General features: G+C 40.4%; 2 protein-coding genes across 2 annotated transcripts; both read right to left on the minus strand.

Moving 5' to 3' along the window:
- Positions 1-11061: 11061 nt before the first annotated feature.
- LOC105911371 (beta-1,3-galactosyl-O-glycosyl-glycoprotein beta-1,6-N-acetylglucosaminyltransferase 3-like) lies at positions 11062-13937 on the minus strand. Its single transcript, XM_031585538.2, has 2 exons — positions 13828-13937; positions 11062-12543 (listed from the first exon to the last, which is right to left on the minus strand). The coding sequence occupies exons 1-2, from the start codon at positions 13935-13937 to the stop codon at positions 11319-11321; spliced, it is 1335 nt and encodes a 444-aa protein (XP_031441398.1). The 3' UTR covers positions 11062-11318.
- A 3885-nt stretch (positions 13938-17822) lies between these two features.
- Positions 17823-19268, minus strand: LOC105891403 (beta-1,3-galactosyl-O-glycosyl-glycoprotein beta-1,6-N-acetylglucosaminyltransferase 3-like). Its single transcript, XM_031585539.2, has one exon. It carries the CDS (start codon positions 19266-19268, stop codon positions 18015-18017), a length of 1254 nt encoding a protein of 417 aa, XP_031441399.1. The 3' UTR covers positions 17823-18014.
- Between the last annotated feature and the right edge of the window lie 2456 nt (positions 19269-21724).

Consider the following 21724-nt stretch of genomic DNA (forward strand, 5'->3'; position numbering starts at 1 on the left):
GGTTTCTCTGCTTACTTTATTTTCTTTATTTTTGTCCATGTTGATTTACTTTACTCTTACTTACGTTGTGCAGGCCACGCACGATACCTGGGGACACAAAGAGCGGTTCACCCAATCCTGTGTTCCCAGAGTTCCATGGGCTGTGCATGGGGTGCACATGCACAGAAGGTGACCAGACTGTTTTAGTTCCCCCCGATCGCACTGGTAAGCGATAGCCTTTGACCTGTCCATCACATCATTCTACCTCTATATATACCAGACCCACCTCTGTTCAATGTTAGAAGAAAGAAAGAAGCAGAGAAGCATCATCAGAAGAGTTCGTTGGGCAATTTGCGATTCAAAAGACATTCACAATCCATCATTCTTTCTGTGCGTCAATGAGAGAGTGAGTGTTCTGTTATTTGTGTGAGTTAGCGAGTCTGTTAGTATCAGTGTAACTAGTATCTGTTAGTTCATGTAGTGTTGTAATTATCCACTGTATCATCATATTTTGCTCTGTTACTCCTTCCACTATATCAAAGAGTTACCGTTGGTAATCTCTAGGGAGGAAACACCAAGGTAACTGAATGTTCACAGTAATTTATCTGGTCTTAATGGGACAGAGCCACATTCATGGCATGTTCATAATAATCATCCTGTGTGTAATCTATTCATCCTTGTTTTGTACATAATTGTTCATATTTGTAGGTCTTTGTTATTTATATAATTTCTATAGAAACCCTGGTTCATTCTATCACGGTTCAATGTTCACGGTTCATACTATTCACGGTTCCTTATTCATGGCATTCACGGCACGGTCTATGGCATGAGTGTGTGTGTTTGTGTGTAAATAAATATATCTTCATTGAGACTTTGACATCTCTCTGTTCTTACCGGACAACCTGTGGCGATTGGCACCTACTAGAACAGCCCTTAGCCCAGTGGTTCTCAAACTTTTTCTGTCATTCCCCACTTTGAACAAGGGGGCCTTTTCAAGCCCCACCTGTCCCTCATCGCAACCATAAAATGGTAGGCCAAGCTTAAAATTGTCAATTATTGAAATTACCTCAAGTAATAACAAATAGCATCTTATTTAGGTCAGCAAATGCATATTGCTTGGAGTGATTTCATGTTTCATGTTGTAGTGTATTGTTGTTATGGACATGCACACATGGACGGATTATGAAACCATGGGTCAGGACGTGTAACAAAATACACCGCTTCCAACCACAAATAAGAGATACATTTAAGCCACCTCTGATATTAACAAATACAAAGTCTAAAAACAATTGACAGCAAACAAAGTTAATAACAGCGCCTTCACGCAGAGGCTCTGGTTTAGGGCCCCCCTGAGCTCATGGGCCCTTGGGCCTGGGCCCGGTAGGCCCGCTCGGTAATCCATCCCTGCACGCACACAGTATTGTATTTCTTTCTGTTGACGGACTTTTACTTTGACATCATACTCGTCTCGTGGGATAGGGAACAACTGTGACAGTTAGCAACGCACATATCTAGTAAGCCTCTATTAAATTATGCTTTTCCTCGTACCCTGGAAAACAATGACTACGTTTTTTCGCTGTCTCACACTGTGATAAATATGTTTAAGTGACCTATGTTTAAATTCTATGAACTGTGTTAGTTCGTTGAAACGTAAAATGTAATTATTATTCATTTATATTAGTGCTGTCAGTTTAACGCGTTATTAACGGCGTTAACGCAAACCCATTTTAACGCCGTTCATTTTTTTATCGGGAGATTAATGCGATTTTCTTTTTTTTTTTTTTTTTAGATCTACATTATTTTTGCCCTGCAAACTGTGTAGTAGGCTCAGTGTTGTATAGTAACGAAGTAGAAATACTTCGTTACTGTACTTAAGTCGTTTTTTTGGATATCTGTACTTTACTTTACTACTTTTATTTCTGTTTACTTTTACTTTTACTTCGCTACATTTTGCAAAGAAAACGGATACTTTTACTCCGATACATTTCCCCTGAAACCTTCGTTACTCGTTACAAAATCAAATCATCTTTAGAAAAAAAAATAATCATGAGAGTGACGAGACCAACATCGGGGACTGTGGTAGAACACAGATTGCAAGCAGGTTTGGCGAATCAGTGGTCCTAGCGCACGTTAATGCGTTATTGGCCGTTACCATGAAAACACCAATGAGCGTGAACCACACAGGCCAACGTTAACATTGAGCGGTGGGGCACGTTCAGATGTGCCCCACGAAATCTGCCTGGCAACTAGACTGGAATAATGCGAAAACCGCGAGACCTGTACCCCGTGACTCAAGGCCCCGTCACACCATGACGTTCTGGTCAACGTTCTATGATGTTAGAGGAAACGTTGGTAATCGTCCATGGTCGCTGGTATTGCGCCAGAAGAGCTTTGTGTGAAAGCTGGTGAACGCTGTAATCGTCGGTAATCGTCGGCGATCGGAGGAGAACGCTGGTCCAAAAAAAAAGTTTTGAACATGCACAAAAGTTCTCATGGAGATCAGCGTTCATCAACGTTTAATTTAAACGCTGGAGAACTTTCGTGGAACGTTTTATTAACTTTGCACGCGTTTGGCTATCGTAGTCAGTCGTTGGGTAGGGTAGACTGAGTACCTACAGTTGATGCACCCGAAATAACTTATGTGCGGAGCAATCCTGAGACGTGATTTTTAGTTTGGACATGCCTACTAACGTCCTCTTTGATCGAGGGAAATTTGAGCACCTAACCCATCTCTCGTAGGAAGATATTGGCGAAAGTTTTTTCACCAAGGGAAGATCTTACATACAATTAATATGTTATTAACCATACGTGATCAACAAACGCAACTTACATCATTGCAAACGTTATTCTGTGCACTATACATCTACATATCCAATGCTATCATGTCATGCAAGGTCATTGCATAATCTAGCGAAAAGCGGAGTGGAGGGTATTTGCTTGCTTGAGCCAGCATGAAGTAGATGTACTGAACTTGAACATAGCTGAGCACTGTTATAGCTGGTGCTGTTCCATGGCAGATGGATATGATATGAAGACTCTTGTGACATGGACAATGTGTGTGGATGTGTTGATCATGTTTTCTAATAATAAACATTGAGAAACACAAATTCAGTGTCAAATTTAAATCATTTATTTTAATAACATAAAACCCCAGGAATAACGCCCGTTATTTCGTAAATCACAGTAATAATAACAGTAAATCTTCGTCCGAAGACATTGCTAGTGAAAGAGGCTTTGTATTCTTGTTACTTTCAGCAGCGCTAGTAGCAGAAGCCCCCCTCACACCTTTTCGTGGTCTTGGAGGCATGATGTTCACTGTTCAGATCAACTGAATCCACTATGATTTTCCAGCGTTTTATACCCGTTTGACCATAAAACCCACACGCCGCAAAACGCTTTTCTGTCATTATTCACACGTTAATTACACCTTTAACACGCTCTTCTAATGTTGACTTATCGTTTGTCGCGCTGGAGTGACACGTCAGCACACGTTTGTCGCGGACCAGTGACACGTCACTTGGTCGGCGTTACACACTCCTCATGCGTCAGTCCCACGCTAGTCATGTGTCAGTCCTACGCTATTCTTTTGTTAGTAACACGCCAGATGTGTCCACATCGCCCTAGAACGCTCGAAATTGAACGATTAGAAAGTTCAGAGAACGTTGACCAGAACGTCATGGTGTGACGGGGCCTTAAGAGAAAAAAAACATACAGTCAGATCAAAATCAGACAGATCAGTGCCAGTAACGTTACTGCTAGTTAGCTATCGCTAGTTTTCGAGTATTTGGGAATTGTTTTAATTCAGCCTACAATGAATAATGTAGACTAGTTGTTGAGGGTGCAATTTAGTACATTGTCGTTGGAAGATACATTAGAAATTAAACGTTTGGGGCCACACAAAAGGATTAAGACATTCACAAGAAACACGATGGGACAGCAGAGACTGAACGTGACTCTCCATACTCTCCATTGAAAACCCGTTTGTTCATGGACTGGTGGATTTTAACAGCAAAGTCATCGAGAGGTTTGCTTAAGCAAAGAACCACCGCGCCAACTTCCTATTTAAGTGATCTGCATTGGTGAGTCAAACCTTTTTTTTTTTTTCGGAGCTGATGGATGTATCAATGCAATCTGCAAGGACATCGTCTTTTTACAAAGTTTTGTTCATTTAGCAGCATGTTTTGTTGCTGTTATTTGTTTAAGTTGTGCCTTTCGCTTCATATTGTATGCCACACGTGTGCCACAAGCTTAATAAATTAGTCAAGTTATTTGAGCTATGTGTCTGTCTAATATTTTTACTTTGTTGCAATCATTTTACTTTAATGCTGTATTATAGGCAACATCTTTGTGTTGCGCTGAAGCATGTGAAATGTATTTGAAATAGGATTTCTGCTCCTTGCTGGCACTCAAAATGCAGCCCATAACATATCTTACTGGTCTACTGCTTATAATCAGCTACCTCTAGTTTTTTGACGGTGACATGAAGTCATACAAAATTGCCCCACCAGAAATTTCAGGCTAAAATCGCCACTGCTCCAGATCAAGGCAAAATGGACTGCAATATGCAAAATCGCCACTGCTCCAGATCAAGGCAAAATGGACTGCAATATGCAGTGGAAGGATATATCCAAAATAACGAAGGGGACACAACAATAATCGAAGCAAAAGCACACAGGTCTCAATCAAAAAATTAGAAACCCCACGACCTCTTCATTAAATGCCACCAGCACAACCTTGTAGACTAGTCATGTTCTTTCACCGCTGGGTAAGATCTGTATATAATATTTCAAGCTAGCTAATAACCTACAAAGATTATTTATTCTTATTCCTTATTCCATCTCTGGCGAAGTATCTAGCTAGTTAGCTAGGATGGTGTCAATCTACACTACAGTAACGTAGCAGTGTGGAGCAAAATAGCTGCTAGTAACGTTATTGTTCAAGGGATGTGTGTGCATGTTGCTGAAAGTATTTCACAGTCACTGTACAGATAACTTGCTTGTAAAACTGATGATCCTGATGTAATGCTATGGCTTTGAATCAGATCGCCAGGTTATTGCTCTCAGGTTGTGCCTTATGCATACATTGGGATACTCAGGAGCCCATTCACAAAATGTTACAAAGATTAAAATTAAAAAAAATCATAATGGCTTTTTGGGACGTTTTGTTTGAAGATGAACAAAACATTTTTCAGCTTCAAGTAATGACTGGGTTGTTACTTTCGGTGCTGCTTTAGTATTGCCTATTGAGTTCAAATTGTGTTCAAATAAGGCCCAGTTTATAAGTATGCTCATTCTAGTCGGAATAAACTTCATAATTCTCAAAATTCTGACCCTTTGCTTTTTTATGAACAGCATTTACTTGTACTTTTACTTTCAATACTTAAGTACATTTAATATCAGAAAATTACTTTTGATACTTAAGTACAGTAAAGATCAGATACTTTAAGACTTTTACTCAAGTAGTATTCTAAAAGGTTACTTTTACTTTTACTTGAGTAATTTTCCAGGAAGGTATCTTTACTTTTACTCAAGTATGGCTTTTGGGTACTTTATACACCACTGAGTAGGCTAATGTTACGGTTTGAGTGAATGGTGAGCGCGATACAGCGAAATGGATGATAAAAAGCTTCTGAATGGAAAGTTTACTTTTAAAAGTTTGTGTTGTGCAAAAGAAACGAGCTTCACTGTTGTCTGAAAATGTCAACAGGCAGCTGGCTGAAAGCAAAGAAGTAGTAGGCTCACCTTTTATTGGTAACCTAACTGTTACAGTTCATTGTTTCTGAAATAAGAGGCCTGACTGCTATGTTCCCAGCAAACTTGGAAAAAAGAAAATATTAAGCCATGGTTTAACTGCACTATAGGTCCTTGTTTACCTGAAATGTGCACTTTATAATTTTATTTTGTACCGCCCTGTTTGGCAATGTTGGTTTTCAATAAAATAAAGCATTTGCATAAAGCAAGCCAATCCACTTTTCCATGTTGATAAGGGCATTAAAATAAAAATAAAATGATGGAAAAAATAAATAAACGATAGGACATTTAGAATAGATAAAAATTTGCGATTAATCGCGATTCATTTTGAGTTAACTATGACATAAATGCGATTAATCGCGATTAAATATTTTAATCGTTTGACAGCACTAATTTATATACGTTACGTTCTAATATGTGACCGTTGGCACACCATTCATTCATAACTCTGTTGGTGGCTAACGTTGGCACTTATTAGCCAGCGGTGCTGTAATCTGTTGTTGCTCTGATTCTTGGTGTAATAATTCATTTTAATAGTAACTTGCTGTGTTTAGTTAAGATACCTTCTAAGTATTTTCCGTTTCTTGTGTATTATCGTTTCACTCATAAGTTTTCACCTAACATCAATAAAGGAGCAAGGCGCTCGCTACCTGGCTCGTGAAATCAAGTTTGGCTGACTGTTGAACTGACATGTAGCGAGAACAGTACACAGCCCTAACTAAACTAAAGTAATTTTTTTTTAAATTGTCCCGCTGCAAATAATACGCCGACGCAGTGACGTGCGGTGAGGTTCGTGGTTGGTGAGGCACAGAAACCGGAAGTGATTACGTCATTCCGGTCTCTAGTTGTTTAAAACATAGACATGTATACATACAAGTTATTGTCTAATACCAGGACTTTTAAACAATTGTTTTTTTTTTTAATTGTGATAAGTTATACGGCTCAATACTCAACTGACTTGTTAACCGAACTTTTACATAGTCATACGACTAAACTCACAACCGGAGACGGTTGTAACGGTGGTCAAACAGGGGACTGACGAACACTGCGATTACTTTGTTCTTTAATGCCTGTATCATACACAAACAACAGTTGGCATAGGCAGCATTGCTGACAGGCAAACTTCTTCTGTCTCATTTTATACAACACATTAATCAAATAAAAGTAAACCAGTGCACAAACAATTCGAACAACCATGCACATATTATATTACACACATATAACACGCATATTTCGCTATTGGAGCAACATACCTGTATCATACACAAACAACAGTTGGCATACGCAGCATCTGCACAAGTAAAATAAAATGATAAAATACATCAGGTTCAGTATGGCAGCACGGTTAGCTAGCCAACGCTAGCTAACGGAACGTGAGAAATGGTAAGTTCCCAGCGAACTATAGCTAATCACAGTGTGTAGGCTATATATAATGAACCTCGTAGTCAAGTGAAAAATACCATCAACTTTCTGCCCATTGACAAAACTGCTTTACAACCAACACAATACATACTAATCATAGAAAATACACGTAACATGTCGAAGTTGTCGACATTCACTGCATCTACCTATCTAAAAGTTTACAAATTGTGATGGTCATTTTGCATAGTGGACCTACCGCTGACAGGCAAACTTCTTCGGTCTCATTTACAATCCAGACATTGTCACACGTTGAGAAGAGATGACAGGGAAAGAGCGAATTATCTTCTGTCCCGTCATTTGAAGCAAACCTTTGAGCTCCGGCATTGGTCTCCCATCATTGATCATTTCACTTTTGGACTGAAAGTCCAGTTTTGAGAACTGCTTCAGCTTAGCAATAAAATCTTCCATTTTCGCCGTCAAGTAGAAGTGTAGAAGACGAGCAACGTTCCCCAGCATAACCCCGACAGGTGCGTTCTCGCACACCCCCTTCATTGAGGCACAGGTACTGTGTGCCTCACCTACATGATTTTTCAATGCGTTTTGAGCTCAGCTCAAATGTTCTACGCATGCGCAAAACCCAGTTTGGAGCGATTGCGCAATCCTAGGTGAGGCACTGCCTCACTATCTCCCATAGACAATACATGATGCCTCACCTGACCGCACGTCCCTTGTTTTCTCCCGTCAGCGCCCCACACTTTGAGGAACACTGCCTTAGCCAATTCGGTCATAGAGAGCACTTTGGGATCCATTCACCATGCCTTTGTTTAACACTACAGGTATCCCGTAAGAGGGGAGACTGTTAACATGCCCGTAGCTTCCTGTCTGTGTGTGGATTATTTGCCCTATAGCTGGGGTCGACCGGCTTTCATATTTCTTTGTCCCTTTTTGTTTGTGTAAGCAGGTATTGGGCTATCCTGGAGGGGGGCTAGTCACCTTGTGTAAACCCTTTTCTACTTTTGACTAACATGTCTCAGTTTTTCTAGGTCCACCTCTCCATTGGCAAGCACCCTAATCATATTTAAGTTATTTTTCTAATAAATAGATTATGGGATTCAGGACTCTTGTGTGGTGTGTTTGAACCTGTGTTTCAAAAGTTGGTGTGCCTAATTGATTAGTTAACATTCTCTGGGAAAAATCCCAGGGTGGCGTAGTCTGGATACTTAGACAGGGCTAACTAACACAATCACAATATTAGGATAAATAAGCTTATCAAACAAGTCAAATCGGCATCCCTGTCGAAGACTTGTCCCAGAGTGGGCGAAAGTATGCTGGCATTAACATCAGCAGAAAAATAGCCAATCCAACCTAGCAGATATGCAAGTGGGGGAGAATGTTAGTTCTGTGTGCAGTGGCAGTGTCTACGCTGTAAAGGCAGTCACATGAAGTGCCAGGAGAAGACAAATGTGCTGGTTCTGATGCACACTCATCAAAGAGGCCTCAGTGTAGATTAGAAATGTCCCTGTCCCTTCAACACAGAGATGCACCTCCCTCAGGCTCCCTCTCCAATTTTGACTGTGAGGTGTGTATGTGAGTTTAATTCACCTCTTCAGCTTGCCACACATCCTAATGCATCGGCACCATCTTAACAGCTATAGAAATGTAAGCCCCACAGTTTTCTTCCAAATAAAGAAAATACCTGTATGATTGCAATTAGTTACTTTAGTCTCAGATGTGACCTCTCTCTGACAAGTCTAGAAAACGAGGTCAATCACCCATGCAAAGAATGACACTACAGTATCCTCAATAAGGATCCACAAAGCTTAAGACGTGTCTCGCTACTTTTAAGAAAAGATGAAAGGAAAGTCAGGGGAACTAAAAAAAGGGGTATAAAACAAGGAAGGCTTTGTGTTGTTTACTGTGGTTTCCCATATGGAAAGAAAACATAAACATGTAGAACACATATTGGACTCACACTTGTCATGTACAATACTTGCATGATAAATCTGTGGTTAAGAAGCTTGCAAGTTAGGTAATAAATACAATTCCTAATTGCTGCCTTCCACCAGTTAAAGCAACATTATCTAACAGTTTTACCTGAAAATAACAGCTTCAAAATCATTTTGGTGGTACACTGACTTGGTGGTGTCTGTTCCACTGCCACAGCACGCCTGGTATTGCAATATGTAACCTTGGTGAACAGGGCGTCACACCTCTCACAAGAACTAGGTAATGCTTTACGGCAACATGTCACACAACAATAATTAAACACTTCTGCTAGCTGTAAGAAGCAGCTAGTCCAGTATTCTCTGTATGGACATCATAGTAGAGGCAGCGAAGAAACCGAGAAAGACGTTACCAGAAGAAGTGAGAAAGAGAAAAAAAGAGAGTAACCGAGCAAGAGACAATACAAAAGTCAGTCTCGGACTGGCTTTTACTCGTTGGTGAGAGCTAAAGGAGACAAAAGGATACTGTTTTGTTGTCTCAGTTCACACCAACATTTGGCATGATGGACTGTGACATCCTCAGCTTTGAGATGTATGCTCAGTGACATGAAAGGTAGCCCTGTTCAGAACCACGCAGCACACACCTCTGATTCCTGAACACAGCTGTCGATCAACAGGAGCCCCTCTCTCCCGGATGCCAGCACTGTCAATGTTGCTCTCAGTTCATCACACAGCTGCCTAAAGGTGATAAGAGGATGATCCTTTTCATGATTCTGTGTTCAAGCTCACATCAGTGTTCTAATGTCACTTTGTTAGAACGCTCCGGACTATAGCTGCTCAGCAGGAGGTAGGAGACAGGGTTAGTTGCACAGCACCACACATCTGTAACTGATCCGAAGTTTGAGTTACCTCTCTTTCTGGAATAAACTAAAATCTTTTCTTATATTAAACTAAACATTTTAATGAAACCGTTTTCTGGAATTAACAATCTTGAGCACAAATCTGGTCTGGTCCGGGTGACTAGTGGGAACAACTCTCCATCACATGACAATACCATCATAATGTTGCTTTTAAAATGATCTACGACAATCTATCCTAGCACAGTGTGAGCCTATTCATCTTTTAATTTGATTTCAATTAAATAGTTAGTAATGGTTTAAATGAGATCCCAGATCCAGTAGGTGGCAGCAGTGTAGCAAATATCCAGTTCGACATTCACCACAACATTTGATCAGTAATATTGTTTCTTATTTTGTTGATGCTGTGTCCTAAAGGACTTTGGTGAAATAATTTGTGTTTGATTTGGTCTTCATGTCTTTCAATTATATAATTAAATAGGTGATCATACTCCATGTAGTCCACCATAGGCTAAATACCCATCTAATATTTTAATATACAGTAGGTGCTAGACAAAAAGACATGAAGTAGTGAAACAGAAGAAAGAAGAGGTGATTGTGCGTGGACACACGGGCTGAAGTTGGGTTGGAATGGAATTCAACACAATAATAAAACAACAATGAAATTTAAACAGACAGGTAGAATTCGTTTAGGCTGCCAAGCAGCGGAAAAAATGCTTTTCCATTGCATGGACTAGATTCTACTCTACTAGCTAGCCTTTTTGCTCCTGTTGCGTCCTTAATGTAACATCATTTGTTTCTCATTTCTTGAGAAAGCTGTTTGTCTGCCTTATCTAACGTTCCCTTTCAGTTAGCGATTAAGAGTCTGTGTGTTGTATAAACGCCATAGCGTGGTTTCCCAGGTGTAAATCGCATACATTGTGGCACTTGCCATTCTGTATCAGTGTCTGAATGCTTGTGTGTATTGTTTCACTAAAGTCCGTTAGGGCATGGCATCAACAAATATGATAAACAATCAAATAGTGCTGCACGGTCAATCTAATTGCAAGCGCAATCACGTGTTTTAATAAACGTCAAGAAAGCCAAAGAGACACCTGCCTCTGAGATCGCCACAATATACAGACATTCAAATGCTCAAGGATCTGCTACAAAACAGTTTTGTTATTTTTTTTATTTTTTACATCGCAAAGGTTATTCCATTGTCAGCCCTTTATGATAACCACGATAGTTGCTTTATTATCATTGGTAAACACGAGATGTAATGTGAACTTGTTTACCGTCAAGAAAAGGTGCCTTCAAATGAAAGTGTTCATGAAATATTCAAACATCACATGTAGGCTATGAAATAGTTTATATACTTATATATTTTCAAGCAATTACGTATAACTCTAATAAATACACATAAATAATTCTGGTAGAATGATGAATTACCTTTTCAGTATGTGTGATTTTTCAGCAAACTGAAGTGATTGACCAGTTAAAGTTTTATAGCGCAAGTAATGTTCCAGGCACTTAAGTGCAATTTCATCAACTTCTGGGTCAAATTTGTTGGCGAAAAGATGCTGATGCCTGACAATCCAGTTGAGATCACCGGCACCATACACACACACTCCTCTTCTGTATTCTCCATGGCATGGGGGATAAGATGCCCCCCTTCTTACATCTCCTTCATGATCAGACCACTTCACCAGACGGGCTATGGAGTTCATGTCTGTCATGTCGTATTTGTTGTTGGGAGGGCTGGACCCTGGCATACCTGGCATGCGCTGAAGAGTTGCCCAAAGGTGCTCATCTGGACTGTATGTGTCCTTCTCCCACTCGATCAAAGCTTTAGCCTCTGGGTTTTTAAACAAGTGCTCCACAAACTCTCTCGACAGCACAAAGTAAGCATTTCCAGAGAACATTGGGGTACTGATGGGAGGAGGGCTCTTCTTAATGCCAGTCCGAATGACACCAGACTCAGTGACATTATGATGGTATTCCCAACGAGCTATCTTGTAATTAGGAGGTGCCTCAGACTCTAAGCTGTTCTGTCCATTTAGCACTTTTAGTGCTCGCACCATCTCTGTGTTGGTTTTGATGGGGAAGTCAGTTCCACAGGTATTGATAAGGTACTTCCACTCAACAGTCAAGTCCAGCAGATCATTCATGCAGTTCAGGTCAGCTTGGACTCGAGACCAAGAGGCATAAACAACCCTCTCCAGTTTGCTTGCCACAAACACATTTGGAAAACAAGAAACAATGGCTTCCACTGCCTTCATGAAGTTTTCTGGAGACCTCTTGTCCACATGCACACAGTACACATTCTGTGGTGTGTACACAGCTCTGAGGAGCCTCTCAAACATCTCAATCTTCTCATGGATCACCATGGAAAAGGCAATAGGAAAGTCCCTCTCTTCTTCACTGAGGGCTACGGTTAGAAAGCCCCTGTCTTTGATGTAAGCACTGCAATCTTTTGTTGAATTGAGATAGAAAGACTCTGGCAAACCTTCACGATTTCTCTTCTTCAGAAGTCTGCTGAGGTCCTCCTTATTAAGTCCTTCCAGGTCCCCTCGGATTATTGCTGAGCAGGTCAGTAATTCCCCCAGGTCACTGGTAAGTAAAGCAGATGCCTCTGGTGGCTGATCAGTGTTGTAGCATTTATTCTTTGAGCTGCTCCAGAAATAAAGGGAAAAAGTCATCAAGATGAATATTAATACATTTTTCAGCACATTTAGTCTAAAGGAGCAAACGTTCCTTAGAGGCATCTTGCTTAGTGTCTCCTTGACTTGGTTTTAAACTAACGTGTTGACAGTGCTAAAACCAGACACTCTTCAGATCTGTCCACATTGAATGGTTGATGACACATCCAAGGCATGAGGTGACGTAAATATGGGAGTGAATGATGGGTTGGACTTTGTGCATTGGAGAACTATCTTGGGTGAAAGTAAATACACGCAAGGAGACACTGTCATTTATACACAAGCCTTTCAATTGTTTATTTGAAATGCTTAATGTGAAGATGCAGTCATTTCACAGAGTGTACAAGTATATGATACAAATGCTTTAAAAGACAATTAAATAAAAGCCAGCCCTAAAAAAGGGAATATTTTCCTGCTTTGGGTTTGTGTGTTCATTTAGTAATATTATTATTTCCTCCACAACAACTTTGTTTGATATTTGCATACAGGAAAATGTGGTTTAGGGTTGGTCTATGTCACCTGCCTCCCTGAGGGAGGAGGAAGTGGCAAGAGTTAGAATCAGGAGGTGATATTTGCACACATAAAAATGATGCAAGTTAAAGCAATGACATGGAGAGATGATGTAATTTCAGATAGTCAGCGCTACGACTAGCAAATCACCGCAGTTCATGCCACATTAGAGACAACTCGGATCTTCAAAGTTTGAAACACATGTAAAGACAATCATTCGGTCATGGCCATTTTATTTGTTGGGCACAAACAATGATGTACACCATGGCGCCCTCCTCGAGGGTCTCTCGCCGACTGAAATTCGGTGTGTGTGTGTGTGTGAGTGCATGTGAATGCAATGAAGAGTATACTCCATTAGGTGTTAGGCTAAAGTCTCAACATTTTATATCTAAACACTAATAAAATAGGAAAATCAGGGCAGGGGTATTGTACTAAATCAAAAGGTGATCTCATCTCAAAGATGAGTCTTTTCTTTTAGAACAACTTTGAAAATGGCAATCAGCATTTGCACTGCACTGTGGCAAATGAGAAACAAGCAAGGCATCTGGATTCTCTACTTAACAAATAAAACCAGGCTACTGTTTGGCTTCAATGTGTAGTGAGTTGGATTCGCCTATTCTTGTCTCACGTCATGGTACTCATTTAGCTCCACCTAATCAACAATTACTTAATTAGTGGGCAGTCATTAGTTTGCTGCAGAGTCTGAGCTTGTGAACCGCTACCTCCAATCAATTTTCTCCCTTACCTGGGGTTGTGATCCTCTCCTCCTTCGCTGACCTCGGGAACTCTCTCCATTAGCTCTAGTTCCAGTGAGGACTCGCGTTCCCGCAGCAGCCAGTGTCTTCGGAGTACCATGTGACCCGGCCTAGTGGAGGGCTGGATTCACCACACGAGTTGCTGTCTTGTCTTGGTCTTTTATTGCGAGACTGTTTAGGTTCCGGTTTGGTGTTTTGTTTTTGTTATTTTGCTGTGTAGCCTAATGGCTTGTCCGTCCACTTTAACGTGTTCCTTAGTTGCGTATTCCTCCCTGAGGGTTTGCTTTTGTGTGTCGTTTCATAAAGTTTAGTTGCTTGCGTTTGTCATGTTTAAATTGGTTTCTCTGCTTACTTTATTTTCTTTATTTTTGTCCATGTTGATTTACTTTACTCTTACTTACGTTGTGCAGGCCACGCAGAATACTTGGGGACACAAAGAGCGGTTCACCCAATCCTGTGTTCCCAGAGTTCCATGGGCTGCGCATGGGGTGCACATGCACAGAAGGTGACCAGACTGTTTTAGTTCCCCCCGATCGCACTGGTAAGCGATAGCCTATCAGAATGCCCTTTGACCTGTCCATCACATCATTCTGTTACCTCTATATATACCAGACCCACCTCTGTTCAATGTTAGAAGAAAGAAAGAAGCAGAGAAGCATCATCAGAAGAGTTCGTTGGACAATTCGCGAATCAAAAGACATTCACAATCCATCATTCTTGCTGTGCGTCAATGAGAAAGTGAGTGTTCTGTTATTTGTGTGAGTTAGCGAGTCTGTTAGTATCAGTGTAACTAGTATCTGTTAGTTCATGTAGTGTTGTAATTATCCACTGTATCATCATATTTCGCTCTATTACTTACTCCTTCCACTATATCAAAGAGTTACCGTTGGTAATCTCTAGGGAGGGATAACCAAGGTAACTGAATGTTCACAGTAATGTATCTGGTCTTAATGGGACAGAGCCACTTTCATGGCATGTTCATAATAATCATCCTGTTTGTAATCTATTCATCCTTGTCTTGTACATAATTGTTCATATTTGTATGTTTTGTTATTAATATAATTGCTATAGAAACCACGGTTCATTCTATCATGGTTCGATGTTCATTGTTCATCCTATGCACGGTTCCTTATTCATGGCATTCACAGCACGGTCAATCGCATGAGTGTGTGTGTGTGTGTGTGTGTGTGTGTGTGTGTGTGTGTGTGTGTGTGTGTGTGTGTGTGTGTGTGTGTGTGTGGTGTGTGTGTGTGTGTGTGTGTGTGTAAATAAATATATTCATTGAGACTTTGGCATCTCTCTGTTCTTACCGGACAACCTGTGGCGATTGGCACCTACTAGAACAGCCCTTAGCCCATTCGGTCATAGAGAGCACTTTTGGAACTATTCACATATCCCCCCTTTGTTTAACACTACAGGTATCCCGTAAGAGGGGAGACTGTTAACATGCCCGTAGCTTCCTGTCTGTGTTTGGATTATTTGCCCTATAGCTGGGGTCGACCGGCTTTCATATTTCTTTGTCCCTTTTTGTTTGTGTATTGGGCTATCCTGGAGGGGGGCTAGTCACCTTGTGTAAAGACAAATGTGCTGGTTCTTATGCACACTCATCAAAGAGGCCTCAGTCTACATTAGAAATGTCCCTGTTAACACATAGATGCACCTCCCTCAGGCTCCCTCTCTAATTTTGACTACGTGAGGTGTGTATGTGAGTTTAATTCACCTCTTCAGCTTGCCACGCATCCTAATGCATCAGCACCATCTTAATATACACAAAAGGCAAACAGCTATAGAAATGTAAGCCCCACAGTTTTCTTTCAAATAAAGAAAAGATAAAAGGAAAGTCAGGGGAACCAAAAAAAGAGGGTATAAAACAAGGAAGGCTTTGTGTTGTTTACTGCGGTTTCCCATATGGAAAGGAAACATACATGTAAACATGTAAAACACATATTGGACTCACACTTGTCATATACAATACTTGCATGATAAATCTGTGGTAAAGAATCTTGCAAGTTAGGTCATGAATAAAATTCCTGATTGCTAACAGTTTTACCTGAAAATAACAGCTTCAAGATCATTTTGGTGGTACACTGACTTGGTGGTGTCTGTTCCACTGCCACAGCACGCCTGGTATTGCAATATGTAACCTTGGTGAACAGGGTGTCACACCTCTCACAAGAACTAGGTAGGCTAATGCTTTACGGCAACACATCACACAACAATAATTAAACACTTCTGCTAGCTGTAAGAAGCAGCTAGTCCAGTATTCTCTGTATGGACATCATAGAAGAGGCAGCGAAGAAACCGAGAAAGACGTTACCAGAAGAGAGTAATCGAGCAAGAGACCATACAAGAGTCAGTCTCGGACTGGCTTTTACTCGTTGGTGAGAGCTAAAGGAGACAAAAGGATACTGTTTTGTTGTCTCAGTTCACACCAACATTTGGCATGATGGACTGTGACATCCTCAGCTGGACCAGATGTTTGAGATGTATGCTCAGTGACATGAAAGGTAGCCCTGTTCAGAACCACGCAGCACCACCTGATTCCTGAACACAGCTGTCAATCAACAGGAGCCCTGCTCTCTCCCAGATGCCAGCACTGACAATGTTGCTCTCAGTTCATCACACAGCTGCCTAAAGGTGATAAGAGGATGATCCTTTTCATGATTCTGTGTTCAAGCTCACATCAGTGTTCTAATGTCACTTTGTTAGAACGCTCTGGACTATAGCTGCTCAGCAGGAGGTAGGAGACAGGGTTAGTTGCACAGCACCGCACAGCTGTAACTGATCCGAAGTTTGAGTTACCTCTCTTTCTGGAATAAACTAAAATCTTTTCTTATATTAAACTAAACATTTTAATGAAACCGTTTTCTGGAATTAACAATCTTGAGCACAAATCTGGTCTGGTCCGGGTGACTAGTGGGAACAACTCTCCATCACATGACAATACCATCATAATGTTGCTTTTAAAATGATCTACGACAATCTATCCTAGCACAGTGTGAGCCTATTCATCTTTTAATTTGATTTCAATTAAATAGTTAGTAATGGTTTAAATGAGATCCCAGATCCAGTAGGTGGCAGCAGTGTAGCAAATATCCAGTTCGACATTCACCACAACATTTGATCAGTAATATTGTTTCTTATTTTGTTGATGCTGTGTCCTAAAGGACTTTGGTGAAATAATTTGTGTTTGATTTGGTCTTCATGTCTTTCAATTATATAATTAAATAGGTGATCATACTCCATGTAGTCCACCATAGGCTAAATACCCATCTAATATTTTAATATACAGTAGGTGCTAGACAAAAAGACGTGAAGTAGTGAAACAGAAGAAAGAAGAGGTGATTGTGCGTGGACACACGGGCTGAAGTTGGGTTGGAATGGAATTCAACACAATAATAAAACAACAATGAAATTTAAACAGACAGGTAGAATTCGTTTAGGCTGCCAAGCAGCGGAAAAAATGCTTTTCCATTGCATGGACTAGATTCTACTCTACTAGCTAGCCTTTTTGCTCCTGTTGCGTCCTTAATGTAACATAATTTGTTTCTCATTTCTTGAGAAAGCTGTTTGTCTGCCTTATCAAACGTTCCCTTTCAGTTAGCGATTAAGAGTCTGTGTGTTGTATAAACGCCATAGCGTGGTTTCCCAGGTGTAAATCGCATACATTGTGGCACTTGCCATTCTGTATCAGTGTCTGAATGCTTGTGTGTATTGTTTCACTAAAGTCCGTTAGGGCATGGCATCAACAAATATGATAAACAATCAAATAGTGCTGCACGGTCAATCTAATTGCAAGCGCAATCACGTGTTTTAATAAACGTCAAGAAAGCCAAAGAGACACCTGCCTCTGAGATCGCCACAATATACAGACATTCAAATGCTCAAGGATCTGCTACAAAACAGTTTTGTTAATTTTTTTATTTTTTACATCGCAAAGGTTATTCCATTGTCAGCTCTTTATGATAACCATGATAGTTGCTTTATTATCATTGGTAAACACGAGATGTAATGTGAACTTGTTTACTGTCAAGAAAAGGTGCCTTCAAATGAAAGTGTTCATGAAATATACAAACATCACATGTAGGCTATGAAATAGTTTATATACTTATATATTTTCAAGCAATTACGTATAACTCTAATAAATACACATAAATAATTCTGGTAGAATGATGAATTACCTTTTCAGTATGTGTGATTTTTCAGCAAACTGAAGTGATTGACCAGTTAAAGTTTTATAGCGCAAGTAATGTTCCAGGCACTTAAGTGCAATTTCATCAACTTCTGGGTCAAATTTGTTGGCGAAAAGATGCTGATGCCTGACAATCCAGTTGAGATCACCGGCACCATACACACACACTCCTCTTCTGTATTCTCCATGGCATGGGGGATAAGATGCCCCCCTTCTTACATCTCCTTCATGATGAGACCACTTCACCAGACGGGCTATGGAGTTCATGTCTGACATGTCGTATTTCTTTTCGGGAGAGTTGTACAATGGCATACTTGGCATGCGCTGAAGAGATGCCCAAAGGTGCTCATCTGGACTGTATGTGTCCTTCTCCCACTCCATCAAAGCTTTAGCCTCTGGGTTTTTAAACACGTTGTCTACAAACTCTCTCGACATCAGAAAGTAAGCCTTTCCAGAGAACATTGGGGTACTGATGGGAGGGGGGCTCTTCTTAATGCCAGTCCGAATGACACCAGACTCAGTGACATTATGATGGTATTCCCAACGAGCTATCTTGTAATTAGGAGGTGCCTCAGACTCTAAGCTGTTCTGTCCATTTAGCACTTTTAGTGCTCGCACCATCTCTGCGTTGGTTTTGATGGGGAAGTCAGTTCCACAGGTATTGATAAGGTACTTCCACTCAACAGTCAAGTCCAGCAGATCATTCATGCAGTTCAGGTCAGCTTGGACTCGAGACCAAGAGGCATAAACAACCCTCTCCAGTTTGCTTGCCACAAACACATTTGGAAAACAAGAAACAATGGCTTCCACTGCCTTCATGAAGTTTTCTGGAGACCTCTTGTCCACATGCACACAGTACACATTCTGTGGTGTGTACACAGCTCTGAGGATCCTCTCAAACATCTCAATCTTCTCATGGATCACCATGGAATAGGCAATAGGAAAGTCCCTCTCTTCTTCACTGAGGGCTACGGTTAGAAAGCCCCTGTCTTTGATGTAAGCACTGCAATCTTTTGTTGAATTGAGATAGAAAGACTCTGGCAAACCTTCACGATTTCTCTTCTTCAGAAGTCTGCTGAGGTCCTCCTTATTAAGTCCTTCCAGGTCCCCTCGGATTATTGCTGAGCAGGTCAGTAATTCCCCCAGGTCACTGGTAAGTAAAGCAGATGCCTCTGGTGGCTGATCAGTGTTGTAGCATTTATTCTTTGAGCTGCTCCAGAAATAAAGGGAAAAAGTCATCAAGATGAATATTAATACATTTTTCAGCACATTTAGTCTAAAGGAGCAAACGTTCCTTAGAGGCATCTTGCTTAGTGTCTCCTTGACTTGGTTTTAAACTAACGTGTTGACAGTGCTAAAACCAGACACTCTTCAGATCTGTCCACATTGAATGGTTGATGACACATCCAATGTAGGCATGAGGTGACGTAAATATGGGAGTGAATGATGGGTTGGACTTTGTGCATTGGAGAACTATCTTGGTGAAAGTAAATACACGCAAGGAGACACTGTCATTTATACACAAGCCTTTCAATTGTTTACTTGGAATGATTAATGTGAAGATGCAGTCATTTCACAGAGTGTACAAGTATATGATACAAATGCTTTAAAAGACAATTAAATAAAAGCCAGCCCTAAAAAAGGGAATATTTTCCTGCTTTGGGTTTGTGTGTTCATTTAGTACTATTAATATTTCCTCCACAACAACTTTGTTTGATATTTGCATACAGAAAAATTTGGTTTAGGGTTGGTCTATGGGGTCTATGTCACCTGCCTCCCTTGAAAACAATGAGGGAGGAGGAAGTGGCAAGGGTTAGAATCGGAAGGTAATAATTGCACACATAAAAATGTGGTTTAAGGTTGGTCTATGTGCCGGTGACATGGCATGCCATAGATTGTTTTCTTAAGTCTCACTCTGTGCGTGTATGTCTGTGTGCGTGTGTGTGTCTGTGTGTGTGTGTATGTGCGTGTGTGTGCGCGTGTGTGTCTGTGTCTGTGTGTGTGTGTGTGTGTGTGTGTGTGTGTGTGTGTGTGTGTGTGTGTGCGCGTGTGTGTGTGTGGTTGGTCTGGAAATTGCCCGACTTTGAAAGTAGGCATGACGGGGTGTAAATACCTATGGGAGTGAAACCAGACACTCTTCAGATCTGTGACATTACCTTTAAGAGGAAATTGGCCAACGTTGAACCTTGGTGATAGTAAATGTTCGCAAAGAGAGGCTGTTTTCTTGGAAAACTTAATTTCAAGATGAAGTCATCCACAGAGAGAACAATTGTATGACACAAATGCTTTAAAAACGAATTAAATAAAAGCCAGCCGTATCAGAAGGGAAATTCATAAGAATTAAGGAAGGGAGGATTGACAAATGAGAGAAATAACAATCACACCAGGTGGAAATGAATGACATCAGCAGGCTGATACTGCAACCTCCTGCAAAATCCTGCAACCTCTCTAGCCATATGCTAAAATTGCATGTGTTACTGCACTATATAGGCTTACTACATTACAACAAAAAGGCATGAATATGCTACGTATTTACTGCAGTATTTTTAATGTAGTAAATTACATACATCAACACAAGATACAGTCTACCAAAGTACTGTAATACCACTAGAAGTCTGCTGTAGCCCTACAGTAATGCTGATCCATTCTGTCCTCTGCATTTGGTGTCAAACTTTTACATGTTTGAACTTCGCATTTACGGTAACATTCTCCTCTGCATTGCATCTTGGAAAATACGTCAATCCAAGCCAAGTATCTGATCATATGTCGGTTTGCCTCTCAAGACAGATGTCACAATTGAGTGTGGCAAATTTACTGTAATTGCATTCTTCAATCACTGTCTTTCACTGATAGCCTATGACTTACATACAGAGCAGTACGGTAATAGTGGAAACAACTCTTCAGGAACAGTTACATCTATGTTTGCCTTCTGTAGACTCTATTACTATTAGAGATAGTAAGAAGTCTGCAAACCAAAAAAATAAAAAATATCTAAATAAACTTTATGCTAAAATAAGAATACTTTTTCTTATTCAAGCATATAACTTAATTTGTCTGTCCTAACACAGCATCTTTCCATCTACATCTAAATGACTGTAAGTTAGGTTTTGAACTGAAAGTTAACTGTTTTGAACAGAGTATCTAAACATTGGCAAAAAATGCTGTAGTTGCACAGGGTTTTGCTGGTAGTGAACATTGACTGGGACAGGTATTCATGAATTTTGGAAGAAGGTGTCATTGACTGCATTTGTATCTAAGCATAGGGGCAAGTATCCACAGTTTGGTTCACATGGTCTACTAGTATGCTCGATGTGTTAAGTGTTTTGGGAATGTGTACATGGTATTGGTACAAGCGTTAATATGATTGGAAAAAACTGTAATTTACCAGGTTTGTCCATAATCCACGTACTTGAAATACCCCCTGGTCAGTGTCACTGATCTTTAATCCAAAATATCACAGAGAGGTTGCGGGTTTTTGTTGTTGTCACCAGTTCAGTATCAGCCTGCTGATGTCATTCATTTCCATCTGGTGTGATTGTTATTTCTCTCATTTGTCAATCCTCCCTTCCTTCAATTTTTATTAATTTCCCTTTTGATACGGCTGGCTTTTATTTAATTCGTTTTTAAAGCATTTGTGTCATACAATTGTACACTTTGTGGATGACTTCATCTTCAAATTAAGTTTTCCAAGAAAA

This window comes from Clupea harengus, chromosome 18, assembly GCF_900700415.2.
Source record: "Clupea harengus chromosome 18, Ch_v2.0.2, whole genome shotgun sequence".
Classification (NCBI taxonomy): Eukaryota; Metazoa; Chordata; class Actinopteri; order Clupeiformes; family Clupeidae; genus Clupea; species Clupea harengus.

Bases quoted from the DNA above. Each gene is read 5' to 3' on its own strand.
- LOC105891403 (XM_031585539.2), bottom strand. From the start codon at position 19,268: ATGACTTTTTCCCTTTATTTCTGGAGCAGCTCAAAGAATAAATGCTAC.
- LOC105911371 (XM_031585538.2), bottom strand. From the start codon at position 13,937: ATGGTACTCCGAAGACACTGGCTGCTGCGGGAACGCGAGTCCTCACTG. The intron at 12,544-13,827 runs GTAAGGGAGAAA...TTTCTGGAGCAG, and splicing joins GGAGAGGATCACAACCCCAG to CTCAAAGAATAAATGCTACA.